Source organism: Pan paniscus, chromosome 13, assembly GCF_029289425.2.
Source record: "Pan paniscus chromosome 13, NHGRI_mPanPan1-v2.0_pri, whole genome shotgun sequence".
Taxonomy (NCBI): Eukaryota; Metazoa; Chordata; class Mammalia; order Primates; family Hominidae; genus Pan; species Pan paniscus.
Genome location: NC_073262.2, coordinates 104,099,432 through 104,114,032, shown reverse-complemented (window position 1 = coordinate 104,114,032; position 14,601 = coordinate 104,099,432). Strand labels below are relative to the sequence as shown.

The following is a 14,601-nucleotide window of genomic DNA, read 5'->3' as shown; positions in this document are numbered from 1 at the left end:
TGGTGCCAGTGCACTCCAGCCTGGGCAAGAGAGCAAGATCAGTCTCAAAAAAAAAAAAAAATTAGGAAAGTAAATCTGCGACTAGACTTTATACAAATCATTCTAAAGCAAATTTAAAATCTAGGAATGGAAGGGATTTTTAATTTTCTGAATCACTGGTCTTCCCTATAGTATGCATAACAGGCATGACCCATAATTGGAAAAACTGCTAAGTAAATATGAGTAAGTAAAACTCATATTACATTGATACTTTGATGTGCATAATTCTACCTTTGAGAAAATCTAATTTCTGCGTAATTGCTTTGAATTTATTTTCCACAGTAAAGCAAAACTATTAGCTTTATAGTAACAGGGTAAATATTATATAGCTATATATTATACACACTATTATACAGCTAAATATTAACTATATAGTGACAGGGTATAAATATCAGCTTATACTTTCAATTTTGGATTTTTCTTTTCTATCTAAATTAGGAAACTTAGCATTGAGGGGGTGAGCGTATATACACACGTGTCTACACACTTGGAAAAAAGGTAGAAGATGGGGTGATAGTCTTCAAAGAGGATTTTCTGAATTTTTTAAGACAAATGGAATCTTTAATACAACTTTTCAAGCAAAGTAAGAAATTGTGTTTATGTTAAATGATATAAGATTATATAGGATCTCAGAACCCTTATCCTAAGAGCAGGCAAGGGAGATAGATTTATCTTTATTTCTCTCGGTTAAACCAACTGTTCCTAAACTTTCCTCTTAATAGATAATTGAGTGGTAAGAGGGCATTTTTCAGATGATAACAACTTACTCATCTGATTTTCTAAAATCCAGGAATCTCCCAAAGGAATCAAGACAGAAGAGAGAGAAATTGAGTCGTAGGAGCACCTAGAAAAGTGACCAGTGGCCTGGGTCTCCATGCCCTTCCACTGCCACTCCAGTAATCAAGTTATATCAGCTGTGAAGGAAAATTATGTGTTACTCACTAACATAGCATAAATTATCTCACTGTGGCTTCCCTAATTGTCTTGTGTACATAACAGGGAAGAGGAAGAATGTTTTCTTGCCTTCTCCAAACTCAGGCAGAAATGTTAAATAGGTAGAATTTTATCTTTAGACTCGTTATACATTCTTTTTTGTAAATCTTTTTCTGACTGCCTAATTCTTATTAGTCCTGCCCAATGTTCCCTGATCCCCAGTTCTATTAATCCATCCCCACCTGTGTTCAAATCAAGCAGCCCATTCCCTTGGTGTGGCTATCTTTGCAAAGTATTATGAGATGAGCTGCTCAAACTGCTGAGGAAATTGTTTACCCTAATTTGAGGGTAACTACTAGATTCATACCTTATATAGCTATATAATAGAAAATTTGAAAAAGAATCATTTACTATGGCATATATCCTTCCAGTTATTTTACCGAATGTTTTACTTGTTTACTCAGAGTATACATGCAATTTTTTATTTTTAATGTAAACATTATAACCATATTCTTGGATGTGGCACACACTCTCTCCCTCTCTCTGTATGTACATAAATTAACTAAAGATGGTTATTAAAGGATGAAAGATCAAATTTTGGATGATATGAAAAGTAAAATATAAGAGTTCATAATTTATATTTGGGGTCGGAGAGAGAGATTTTGTTGGAGAGAAATTACAAAGTAATCTGGCCAGCATTGCTTAGGAGTCTGACCCCTGAGGTCAGCTCTCAAGTTTTTCAGGTTTCTAGCTTATCTGCAATATCTTTTGAAATAACGGATCCTTTGTAACAGATCTTTTTAAAGCATGGTTTCTAGCATAGTATCTAGCACAGTATCTAATGGGAGGCATCGGGTGTAGGGTCTGAATTTAGAGACTGCCTAAGAAACATTCAGTGTTTTCATTCTTTGTCTTTAACTGTTGCTATTATAAACTTTAGTCCTTGTATGTTTTTCTTTTTTCTTTTGACCATCCATGTCAGAAGTCCTTGTAAATTTAAAACCTACTTTTAAGAAACCTAATTTACCAATCGGATCTTTTATTTTATTATTTAGGATTGTTCAGATAAATTTGAGGATTTACATGACATGACCTCATTTACACACCTTAAAAAAGTAAAATCAAGATCAAGGCTTTTAGGAAAAAGCTCAGATGATATCCATAACCATGCCAGACACTCTGCAAGACCATATACTGCTCCGGAGGTTAACAAGCAACGAGAAAGCTACAGTGGAAAGTTTACAAGTCGTCGAATGGTTTCATCAGGCTTAGTTCATATAAATGATAAAACATCAGATTATGAAATGCATAAAATGCAGCCAAAAAAAATTAAAAGAGGATATTGAAAAATGTTCGCTCATTTGTGATATTATAAAACATGTTTAACTCAGAATGATATGTGAGGCCAGCAGTCAGAATATCATTTCTCCATTAACAAAATGGTTTGGAGATCTCTTCTTTTGTGTGACAGAAGTCAGCAACCAAATTTCATCTTGTTAGAACCATTTTGTTTTGATTAAAATGAAAAACAAACATATTTGATGTAAATGTGTTTTTGTTCATGAACCTTAGGGAACAAACCCAGAAATACGTATTCAGTTTATATTCATTAACAAAGTTTTATTTCTCAGTTTTTCTTAATTTTTCCACTATATAATATCACTCCAATTTGTATTTCTCTGACTTCTCCAACCTTTGTTACACTGTAAATTTTCCCTTTCTACCCAGTTTTCAGGTGATTTGTGGTTATCAATGTGTGCAGCCTTTTGTTATGAATATATACTTTTAGGCCAGGCACTGTGGCTCACACCTGTAATCTCAGCACTTTGGGAGGCCAAGGTGAATGGATGGCTTGAGCCCAGGAGTTCTAGACCAGCCTGGGCAACATGGCGAAACCGTGTCTCCACAAAAAATCCGCTGGGCGTGATAGCGTGCCTGTGGTCCCAGCTACTCAGGAAGCTGAGGTGGGAGAACCACCTGAGCCTGGGAGGCCAAGGCTGCAGTGAGCTGTGAGAGTGACACCCCTCTCAAGAAAAAAAAAAAGAACACATACTTTTACTCTTCAGCTCTAGTTATATTTCTAGATTCAACAGTTTGCAATTCTCTGGGCCTTATACTTGTTTATTAACTTTTTTGGGACAGAGTTCTTGCTATGTTGCCCAGGCTGGTCTCGAACTCTGGGCTCAAATGATCCTCCCGCCTCAGCTTGTCAAGTAACTGAGATTTAAAGGTGTGTGCCACCACTCCCAGCTGAACTTTTATTCATTTTAACATCATCTGATATTGCATCTTTTTACACAGAAAACATAAGAATATAGTTAATATTAATTCCTGAAGCATCTCTTACACAGCAGTGACTTTCTAAGTTACTCATACAACTGTGAAAGGGCCTCTTAGTAACACCATGCTTGGGAAACTGCATAAAATTGTAGAAACTGAATAAAATATAATCTAGCTAAATCAACATAGGATTTAAATCAGGCTTCTGAGAATTGGTTCTATTTCTTTGTAAGTACAATATTTGGATCTTGTTGAACTTTGATCCACTCTTGAAAAGCAAAACTCGATTTACAGAATTTTTGTTTCTATTTTTCTACCAGAAGTTATAAAGACTATGGGGTTTAAATAGAATTGGCTGATGGAAAACATAATTCCTGATCATTCAATGTTATAATCAGGATAGAAATTTTTTATAGGGACTAAGAATTTCCAATAATCCTCAAAGTTGTAAGTATTTGTTTCAATCACCATGTAACTGGGAAAACACAACTCCAGATCTTTCAGGTAGAAGGAATACAGGGAGTTGGTTTTGTGGGTGATGGAATCAAGGCTAAGGAGCAAAAAGGGATGTTGAAGCAACCCAGGGATTAGCAAGAGTGGGAAGTGCTACCACCACTCAGGTGGAAAGGACAGCAGGAGGAACTGGTGCTACCAGAGTCTTGAAGCTAGAGACAAAGATGATACCGCCACTGCCAGGGACACTCGAAGCAGAAGGGGAGTGGGGCAAAGGGTGAGAAATACCATGTTTCTCCTCTCTCGTTCTGCTCTCTGATCTTCTGTTGCCTCCCTGGAAACCAGAGTTTGTGGGTACATGGGAAACGTAGATCCCAGTGAAGCAGAACAGGGAGAGAGTGGAGAAATGAACTTGAGAGCTAATAGGCAATTGGCCAACAGTACTTATGAGGGAAACCATTGATTTGGCTTGCAGTAAAGGAAGAAATATTTACTAGATAGAAATCTCAAATCTCTGCCTCATTAAATTTTTAATGGCAATATTGTGACAAAGAATTTAAAACTTCTTACCATGGAAATCTCTTACATTTTCTTTTCAAAAGTCTTTTTTTTTTAATTCAAATACTTATTCAAGAAAGAATTCAATAAATATTAAACATCTACAAAATGCCAGACACTTTTACTAAACAGCAATATACCAGTGAATGAGACAATATTCTCCGGAAGTCCACAGTCCTTTGGAACATAAACACAGAAGTAATTAGAGTTGTGTAAGTGCTTTTTGGGGAAGGTACTATAGAAGCTCATAGGAGGGCATTTTAGCTAAAGTGACTGCTAGTTTGGGTCCTTTGAAAAGCAGACACCAAAATGAAATTAGATGTGTGGTAGTCATGGCCCCTACTAATGTGTCCATGTCCTAATCCCAGGAACCTGTGAATGTTACCTTATGTGATGAGAGATTTTTGCAACTGTGATTAAACCAAAGGTATTGAGATCAGGGGAATTATCCCAAATTATCTGGGTGGGCACAATATAATCACACAAGTCAGAGAAGGAGATGGGACCACAGAAGCAGAAGTTGGAGCAGTGCTGTGCCATGAGGGAAGGAAGTAGGAAGCCTCTAGAATCTGGGAAGGCAATAGATTCTCCCCTAGAGACTCCGGAAGGAGTGTAGCGCTGCCAATCCATTTTAAACTTCTGACCTCCAGAACTGTCAGATAATAAATGTGCGTTGTTTTAAGCCACTGAGTTTGTGGTAATTTGTCACAGCCGTGATAGGAAATTAATACCACCTGCAACAGATGTTTTGCGGGGAAAAGTCTGGGAGGGAAAAATAGGGAGGCAGTAGAAGATGGCTGGGATGGCTGTCCAAGATGTAAGTCTGACCAATGTGGAAGAGAGGGAGGAAGACAAGAAGGCAGAATAGGAAATGTCTTAGACTGCAGGGTCATTCTTTTTTTTTTTTTTTAATATTTATTTATTTATTTTTATACTTTGTTTTAGGGTACATGTGCACAGTGTGCGGGTTAGTTACATATGTATACATGTGCCATGCTGGTGCGCTGCACCCACTAACTCGTCATCTAGCATTAGGTATATCTCCCAATGCTATCCCTCCCCCCTCCCCCCACCCCACCACAGTCCCCCGAGTGTGATATTCCCCTTCCTGTGTCCATGTGATCTCATTGTTCAATTCCCACCTATGAGTGAGAATATGCGGTGTTTGGTTTTTTGTTCTTGCAATAGTTTACTGAGAATGATGACTTCCAATTTCATCCATGTCCCTACAAAGGACATGAACTCATCATTTTTTATGGCTGCATAGTATTCCATGGTGTATATGTGCCACATTTTCTTAATCCAGTCTATCATTGTTGGACATTTGGGTTGGTTCCAAGTCTTTGCTATTGTGAATAATGCTGCAATAAACATACGTGTGCATGTGTCTTTATAGCAGCATGATTTATAGTCCTTTGGGTATATACCCAGTAATGGGATGGCTGGGTCAAATGGTATTTCTAGTTCTAGATCCCTGAGGAATCGCCACACTGACTTCCACAATGGTTGAACGAGTTTACAGTCCTACCAACAGTGTAAAAGTGTTCCTATTTCTCCACATCCTCTCCAGCACCTGTTGTTTCCTGACTTTTTAATGATTGCCATTCTAACTGGTGTGAGATGGTATCTCATTGTGGTTTTGATTTGCATTTCTCTGATGGCCAGTGCAGTGTCATTCTAAGTAAGTTTCAGTCGGGCTGATGGGGAGTGCTCCAGCCGAAGCCATTAATCACAAAAGGCCTTTGTCTCCCAGGAATGGGCCTGACTTGCAATCCCTGCTACCAGGGGTAGGGATAGGATGAGGCAGGTATGGTAGGTAGCATAATGTTCCCCCAAAGATGCCTACATCCTAAGGCCCAGAACCTGTTAATATGTTAGGTTATGTGGCTAAAGGAACTACGATTGCAGACAGAATTAAGGTTGCTTATCAGCTGACTGTAGACAGGGAAGCTATCCCAGATTATCTTCATTATGCCCAGTGTAATCACAGGGGTCTTTAAAAAGTAGAAGATAGAATCAAAGAGAGAACCAGAGAAATGGCAGAATGAGGATTCAGCCCCAAATTGCTGACTTTGAAGATGGACAAACAGGGCCATGAGCCAAGGAACATGAATAGTCTCTAAAAACTGGAAAGGCCAAGGAAACAGATTCCCATCTGGAGCCTCCAGAAGGAATGAAGCACTGCCAAAACCTTGATTTTAGCTCAGTAAGACTGATTTCAAACTTCTGGACCAGAACTTCAGAATAATAAATTTGTGTTGCTTAAGCCACTAAGTTTGTGGCAATTTGTTACAGCAGCCATTGGAAATACAGCAAGCAAGGAGCCTGAGGCACAAAATTTAAGAAAGCACTCACAGGGTGAAGTCATCACTCATGGTGATACCCATGGTGATGGCTGATTTTGTGTGTCAACTGTACTGGGCCACAGGTGCCCAGATACTTGGTCGAACATTATTCTGAATGCCTGTAGTCCCAGCACTTTGGGAGTCGGAGGTCAGGAGTTCTAGACCAGCCTGGCCAACATGGTGAAACCCCATCTCTACTAAAAATGCAAAAATTAGCTGGGCATGGTGATGGGAGCCTGTAATCCCAGCTACTTGGGAGGCTGAGGCAGGAGAATCACTTGAACCCGGGAGGCAGAGGTTACAGTGAGCTGAGATCATGCCACTGCACTCCAGCCTGGGCGACGGAGCAAGACTCCATCTCAAACAAACAAAAAATAACATTATTCTGAGTGTCTCTGTGAGGATGTGTATTAGGGTTCTCCAGAGGGACAGAACTAATGAATATATGAAATGGAGTTTACTAGGGAGAACTGGCTCACACTATCACAAGGTGAAGTCCTGCAGTAGGCCATCTGCAAGCTGAGGAAGAAAGAAGCCAGCAGTTGCTCCATCCAATTCCAAAAGCCTCAAAAGCAGCAAAGCCAACAGTGCAACCCTCGGTCTGTGGCTGAAGGCCCAAAAGTCCCCAGGAGGCCCTTGTGCAGCTCCCAGAGTCCGAAGGCCAAAGAACCTAGAGTCTGATGTCCAAGGGCAGGAGGAGTGGAAGGAAGCATCCAGCATGGAAGAAAGATGAAATCCACAAGGCTCAGCAAGCAAGGTTATCCCTCTTCTGGCCGCCATCTAGCCGTTTGGCAGCTGACTGCATGGTGCCCACCTACATTGAGGGTGGGTCTTCCTCTCCCAGTCCACTGACTCAAACGTCAATCTCCTCTGGCAACACCCTCATAGACACACCCAGAAACAATACTTTACCACAGGAGTCCCCAAACCCCGCTGTGGACCCATACAGGTCAGTGGCCTGTTGGGAACCCAGCGTCACAGCAGATGAGCAGCAGGGTGGGTGAGCATTACCGCCTGAGTTCTGCCTCCTGTCAGATCAGCGGCCACATTAAATTCTCATAGGAGCACCAACCCTATTGTGAACTCACACACAAGTGATCTAGGTCGTGCCGCTCCTTATGAGAATCTAATGCCTGATCTGAGATGGAACAGTTTCATCCTGAAACCATCCCCCACCCCATGGTAAAACTGTATACCACAAAACTGGTGCCAAAAAGGTTGGGACCACTGTGTTATCAGCTATGTAGACATCCTTCAATCCAATCAAGTTGACACTTAATATTAACCATCACACGGTGTTTCTGGATCAGACTAACATTTAAATCGGTCGACTAAGTGAAGCAGATTGCACTCTCTAATATGAGTGGACCTCATCCAATCAATTGAAGACCTGAATAGAAGAGGAAGGCTAAACTTCCCCCAAGTAAAAGAGAATTCCTCCTGCCTGAATGCATTTGAACTGGGACATTGGCTTTTTACTGCCTTTGGACTCAAACTGAAACACTGACTCTTCCTGGGTCTTGAGTCTGACAACCTTTGGATGAGAACTACACTATCAGCTCTTCTGGATGTCCAGCTTGCTAACTCACCTGGCAGATCTTTGGACTTGTCAGCCTCCACAATCGCATGAACCAATTCCTTATAATAAATCTGTTTATGTATGTATGTCTATAAAATATAGATATATTATATACACACATTGATTCTGTTGGCTATTTCTCTGGAGTACCCTAACACACTCCATAGTAGGAGATCTGAGAAGCACCATTTCGGGCCCTCTATGGTCCAATTTTTAAACTACACACATTCAGGAGAAGCTCCACACAGATTTGAAAGACCTCTAAGGTCTCTGTGGGCCTCTCTTACGGAAGGGAAATTTAGAAGGGGGAGGTTAGTAGGATGAACTATAGCCCTTACCACTAGAGTTGCTCTTAGGGCCTCAGCGGTCTTCATCTTCTCCCTTTTCCACTGTCCATTTTAAATTCTTTCACTTTGGTGGGTCTTGGTGGCTTAACGGATGGAGTAACCCAAACCTTCATTCTTGAGGGGGTCCAGTCAATAAACATGAAGATAATTGTGCTTGAAATCGCCTATGGATTTGTATATTATTTGTCTTTTTAATTTTTTAGTACTGAGGTAATCATTTTAAAATAACTTTTAATGTAATATAAATAAGATTGTATAAATTAAGAAAATCAACTGAAGTAGGTCCCAGTTTACCACACCTCCAAACTATGTATTCTTTTTGAGACATGGCAGAGTCTCTTTTCTAATTAGGAAATATTAATTAATTAAGACCTCTATGCCCTCATATGTTGTATCTCCTACAGAAGCAATAACCATACAAAAGGCCAGAATGCCTTCTGCCTCCATTTAATCAAATACTCAGTTGATTATAGATTATGTAAATAAATCTGCTTGAGAAAGGGCTTTTCTTGGCAAAACAAATCAGAATCTGTATATTAGCTCTGTCAGACTATGCAAGGAAAATAAATAAAAGCATAAACTCAATTCAGTAAATCTTTATTGAGCTCCCACGGGGTGCATGAATTTAGGATCTATAATTTACATAGGTAGGAAAGTGTTACTTTAGCCCCCTTTTTTAAAAAAAAGCAAATTACAATTTCTGTATATATTTCAAGTGAATCATTTAATGTGAGTGAGGCTCAGTTAGGTGTTACCATAAGTATTAACAGAAGAAAAAGGGAAAGCACAAACATTTTCCCTCTACCAGAAAAGGGTCTGATGTAAGATAAACTATCCTGTTGGTTTAACAATAGCTCATTAAAAAGGCCAGAGAATCTGGGAGAAGAAGATGTACTTGGAAGCACTGTCCTCTGAGGGCCCATTCCCAAGGGACAGCAAAATACTGAAAAAAAATTAACTGGCTCAAAAATTATATTGAGAGATAAAAAGAGTTAGTCACAGCTTAGAAAAAAATTCCAGAATAAATGACACTAGCTAGATTAGTAATTCTGATGTTTCCTTGTCATAGTACTCTGTGCGAAACAGAGGGACTACAAACTGGTGCCCCTTTGAACAGAGTGGTTTTAAATAATAGATTCTCCAGTGCACCAACTGTATTTTCAAGTATAATTCTGGTATTTGTACCTAGAAATACAGAAGAAAAAGCAGCAAGGAGAAAGTGTCAAGTATATAGGACATAAAATGATTTGGCAGCCCTAGAATTCCCAGTATGAGTCTTTTTCATCAGGAAAATCACATTCTGGCTCAGTCCAAGGTAACACTGGAGGCAATGATATTGATGGCTTGTTATAAGCAGGAGGCAACAGTGAAAGTATTGAATCCTGGCTTTCTTCTTTCATCTGTTAAAGAAACTCAAAATAAGGCTGTTGATATATCATTTCAATATATCAGTTTTGTTAGCAATAAATAACTTTTAAAGAATTTATGTTAAATGTGTTTAAAATTGTTTTCAGGTATTTCCCCTAAAACTGCCTTTGATTCTGGTCATCTGAAAACAGGAAGAAGAGCCAAATAAACTGACTTCTTATCAGAGTTACTTTGCCCTTTCATCATTTCTAGCCAACATAGAAAATGTCTCTAAATTAATCAAAATATACACCAAGCATCAGTAACGTGATGATAGTCCATTTTATTTTTACTCATTCTGTTTTGAAGAATGAAAGTATTTTAGAAAGTCTGTAATTGAACTACCAAAAGTTTTCTTGTTTTTAACTTTATTTTGTAACAAAGTTATTAGTAAGAACCTTGGTAACCAAAATATCTCATCAAGCCAACAAAATAAAGTGACTTTTTAATAGTAATTAAAAACATCGAGACAACGGATGATAGATCAGCTCACCTGTTTGAAGAAAACATGGGACAATAAACTGCTTGCTGATGGCCTGAAATTTTTAAGAAAGTTATAAAAAAAAACCTTTATATTAGAATGTAGATTTCAGGTGTAAAAATATGTTAGAAATTAGGTTTAGAGCTATAAAACCCAATACGAAAAAGATTAAAAAGAATGTATGTCAGAAGCCCAATTCTTAGCTACAACCTTGACTAAAGGAAATAATTGTAGAGGTATCCTTCAATTAATCCATACTCAACATTTACTGCACACAGTATTTACTGACAGTAACTTAGTAGGGTAGCAGCAATTTACATTTTATACTAGAGTCTTAACGTAAATGTGCTAATTAATGTCTAGAAAGAGTAACTGATTTTGACTCTGATTTTTATTGTAAAAATCAGTTAGAAAATGATACAGCTGAGACTGGAGCCCAACTCTTCTGATTTTTTTTTTTTTTTCTTTTGAGATGGAGTCTCGCTCTGTCACCTAGGTTACAGTGCAGTGGCGTGATCTTGGCTCACTGCAACCTCTGCTTACTGGGTTCAAGCAATTCTCCTCTCTCAGCCTCCCGAGTAGCTGGGACTACAGGTGCATGCCACCACACGCGGCTAATTTTTGTATTTTTAGTAGAGATGAGATGGGGTTTCACCATGTTGGCCAGGCTGGTCTTGAACTCCTGACCTCAGGCAATCCACCCGCCTCTGTCTCCCAAAGTTCTGGGATTACACGTATGAGCCACCACACCCAGCCTCTTCTGATTTTGAATCCAGTATTCTTCTCATTTGCTTGTTCCCACTAATTGTTCTTAGCATTGATATTTTCTAGAGCAGACAATATTTTGATCAAAAGATTTGTATTCTCCTGGAAGGGCAATGTTACAAAGCTTCTATAAAATGTAAAACATGTACATTTTGTGCTATTTAAAAGAGATCAATATTACCTTTTCTCAGGATCTTGCTGCAAACAGAGCTGTACCAAGCTAAAGAAGGCAGGAGAGAAAGTTTTTGAGGATGGTGTGTGTAATCGGTCACTATTTACTGTGTGAGTTCCACTGGAGACAAGCACACTTTCTCCAATCCCAGAGTCTACACCTGACTGGGAATTTTTCATTCTGGATTCTGATTGAGGGAAAATACTGATATCCAATGGGCTATAAGGAGGACCTTTCAGTTTCTGTAACAGCATCTAAAAGAAACAGAACTTTCCTTCAACACTTTTCAGGCAAAATATTAAAACAGTAACAACAATAAAGCTCCTAAGAGTCTATAGCAAACATGTTTAACAGAAATTATCTAGAATGTAAGCAGTCTTATGAAAGGCAAGTAGCTCAGGCATTTTAGCAGCACTTACCTGAGTTCTATGCATGTCCTGGAAAGGCACCTGCCCACTGGCTAATTCACATGCTGTAATCCCAACACTGTAAATATCTGACTTCACATTATACCCATGTAAATCCTGTAGGACACAATTAATTTGAAGTCTTTTAGTGCAAATAAGTTAACCAAAAGTTATACACATGTGCTTTTTTGATAAAGAATGGTGAACAATAATGGAAAAGAAACCCATAAGCGACAAATCAAGACACACTTCATATATGGTATTTAATTTCCTAACATAATTTTGACAAGAAAGAGAAATAAAGTCTTGCAGAAGGCCATTCACCAATCCAAATATAAAGACACAACTGTACTTTAGCCAAACTCAGAAGACACTTGAGACACAGAAAACCCAATGCAACGGCCACACCTGACCTGTCTCAGTAGTTCTGGACTCAGCCACGGCTGCACTGATGTGCTGAACTGTGGGAAATCATACACAGCCCTATGCCTCTGTCCATGCTTAACCAAACTATGCAGATGGGACAGGCCAGAGAGGGTCACTAAGCCATCACCAGAAATGAGGATATGGCTGGCTTTAATACTCCTAGAACAAAAAGAAACAATGCTAAGTAACAGGAAACTGGCCAATGAAAAAAGAATAAAAATCTGGCAGGAACAAATCCATATATTCTCTTGGAAATTAAATACCCTTTACAAAACAGCAGTATAAACTGCAAAACAGTACTGCAAAACTGCTGTTTACACAGCAAATGTTCAGGGAATAGGAATTCTTTCAGCTACTTACTACAGCACCAATACAAGTAAAGATATAATTGAAAGCTATGTGTTAAGAACTGATGGCCGGGTGCGGTGGCTCACACCTGTAATCCCAGCACTTTGGGAGGCTGAGGCGGGCAGATCACGAGGTCAGGAGATCGAGGCCATCCTGGATAACATGGTGAAACCCCGTCTCTAGTAAAAATATAAAAAATTAGCCAGGCGTGGTGGCAGGTGCCTGTAGTCCCAGCTACTTGGGAGGCTGAGGCAGGAGAAGGGCATGAACCCAGGAGGTGGAGCTTGCAGTGAGCCAAGATTGCACCACTGCACTCCAGCCTGGGGGACAGAGTGAGACTCTGTCTGTCTCAAAAAAAAAAAACTGATAATATTTTTTCAAACAAGAAATGGAATCAAATAATTAATTTCACTTTTTTTTTTTTTTTTTTTTTTGAGACAGAGTCTCACTCTGTGGCCCAGGCTGGAGTGCGGTGGAGTGATCCTGGCTCACTGCAACCTTCACCTCCTGGGTTCAAGTGATTCTCCTGCCTCAGCCTCCTGAGTAGCTGGGACTGCAGGTGTGTGCCACCACACCTGGCTAATTTTTTTTTTTTTTTTGTATTTTTAGTAGAGACAGGGTTTCACCATCTTGGCCAGGCTAGTCTCAAACTCATGACCTCAAGTGATCTGCCCGCCTCGGCCTCTCAAAGTGCTGGGATTACAGGCATGAGCCACCATGCCTGGCCAATTTCACTATTTTTGAATGCTGTTACAAAACACCTAATAAGCTATCTTAAAAAAAATCAAACAATATTTGAAATATAAGGTTATAAAGCTAAATGTAATACTATCCAATAAGTCTCTCATACATCATTTATAAAAATTATCTTATACATTTCCTTTAATTGTCAGATAAATTATAAGAGCCTTGTTTTTCGATACCAAACACTGAATTTAGAAACTTAACAGAGGAGGATGGCCAATCATCTGGTGACATATAATGAAACCTCAGTTAACCAGAATATAGTGTGTTGGAAATCCTTGGTTAACTAGAATTTTGCTAAAAAAAAAAAAGTAAGACAAAAAGCTTTAAGGGGATTGAAACAAACAATAGGAAAGCAAGCTTATTTAAAAGTAACTTAATTAAAAAGTAAGACAAAGTCGCAGTATATCTTAGAACAGCACTGTTTTTAACATTCAGTCAATCACTTTTGCATATACACTTTGGTAACAAGAGAAGTGATATTTAGGATGATAATCTCAAGGTACTGCAAAATAAGAAATCAAAGAAAAGTTTAATTCCAATTTATGCATAAGATGGAAAACAGATAATGAAGCTCTTCATTTGCTTAAACAAAAACAAAACGAAAAACACCCAGCTAACTAGGATCCCATTTCCTACAGCTCATCTCCTGAACATCCTCATTAGATTGAGACTGTGAGCTCCATGAGGGCAGGCACTCCACCCCAATCCCAATAACTGCTTGGCACAGAGGATGTGGTCTGAACATGTTTGGTGAATGGACATAAAATGTAAGCAATCCACTGCACCTAATGGTCCCTTCCTCCCTCAATTTTCACTTACAAGTTTCCTATCCCTTTTTTCTAATATTCAACTGCTCCTTCCTAAAACCTCCTTCAAATTAAAATTATTTCATTTAATAAAATACAAATAAGTAAATACCTGTGAATACAGCCATTTTGGTGCAGATAGTTCAACCCTCTCACGGCTCCAAAGAGAATGTTTCTTATTAAAGTTTCACTCATTCCTTCAGGAAAATAGGTCCTCAAGAGTTGACTTGCTGAACCTGAAAGAAACCCCTAAAATCCTTAGATGAACATTGAAAGTGATTTTGCTTCCAGCTGTATTTTAATGTTCTTTTCAACCATAAACACAAACATACCTGTTACTTTTTGAAGTCTAACCCAAACAACACTTTCCCACACGAACATGATTTTCTTTCAAGAATCTTTAAACAATTTTTTGTAATGACACTTTAGAGATTAGGGAAGAGAATTAATGATTTGTCAATATTATTGAATAAAAATATATTCTGTGTGTATATATATATATTTTTTT

General features: G+C 38.7%; 2 protein-coding genes across 8 annotated transcripts in view; one reads left to right on the top strand and one right to left on the bottom strand.

Moving 5' to 3' along the window:
- Positions 1-9,742, top strand: part of C2CD6 (C2 calcium dependent domain containing 6) — a 137,867-nt gene extending 128,125 nt beyond the window's left edge. For all 7 annotated transcript variants that reach the window (XM_055108962.1, XM_034954805.2, XM_003820750.3 and 4 more), the window contains one exon: positions 2,028-9,742. In XM_055108962.1, coding sequence (XP_054964937.1) covers positions 2,028-2,318 — 291 coding nt within the window. In that variant the 3' untranslated portion in view covers positions 2,319-9,742. The remainder of the gene's footprint in view (positions 1-2,027) is intronic.
- STRADB (STE20 related adaptor beta) overlaps positions 9,116-14,601 on the bottom strand; it is a 29,742-nt gene continuing 24,256 nt past the window's right edge. The window contains exons 7-12 of the mRNA XM_003820748.4: positions 14,206-14,329; positions 12,180-12,351; positions 11,779-11,883; positions 11,369-11,613; positions 10,435-10,477; positions 9,116-9,934 (exon numbers count right to left, since the gene is read on the bottom strand). Coding sequence (XP_003820796.1) covers positions 9,791-9,934; positions 10,435-10,477; positions 11,369-11,613; positions 11,779-11,883; positions 12,180-12,351; positions 14,206-14,329 — 833 coding nt within the window. The 3' untranslated portion in view covers positions 9,116-9,790. The remainder of the gene's footprint in view (positions 9,935-10,434; positions 10,478-11,368; positions 11,614-11,778; positions 11,884-12,179; positions 12,352-14,205; positions 14,330-14,601) is intronic.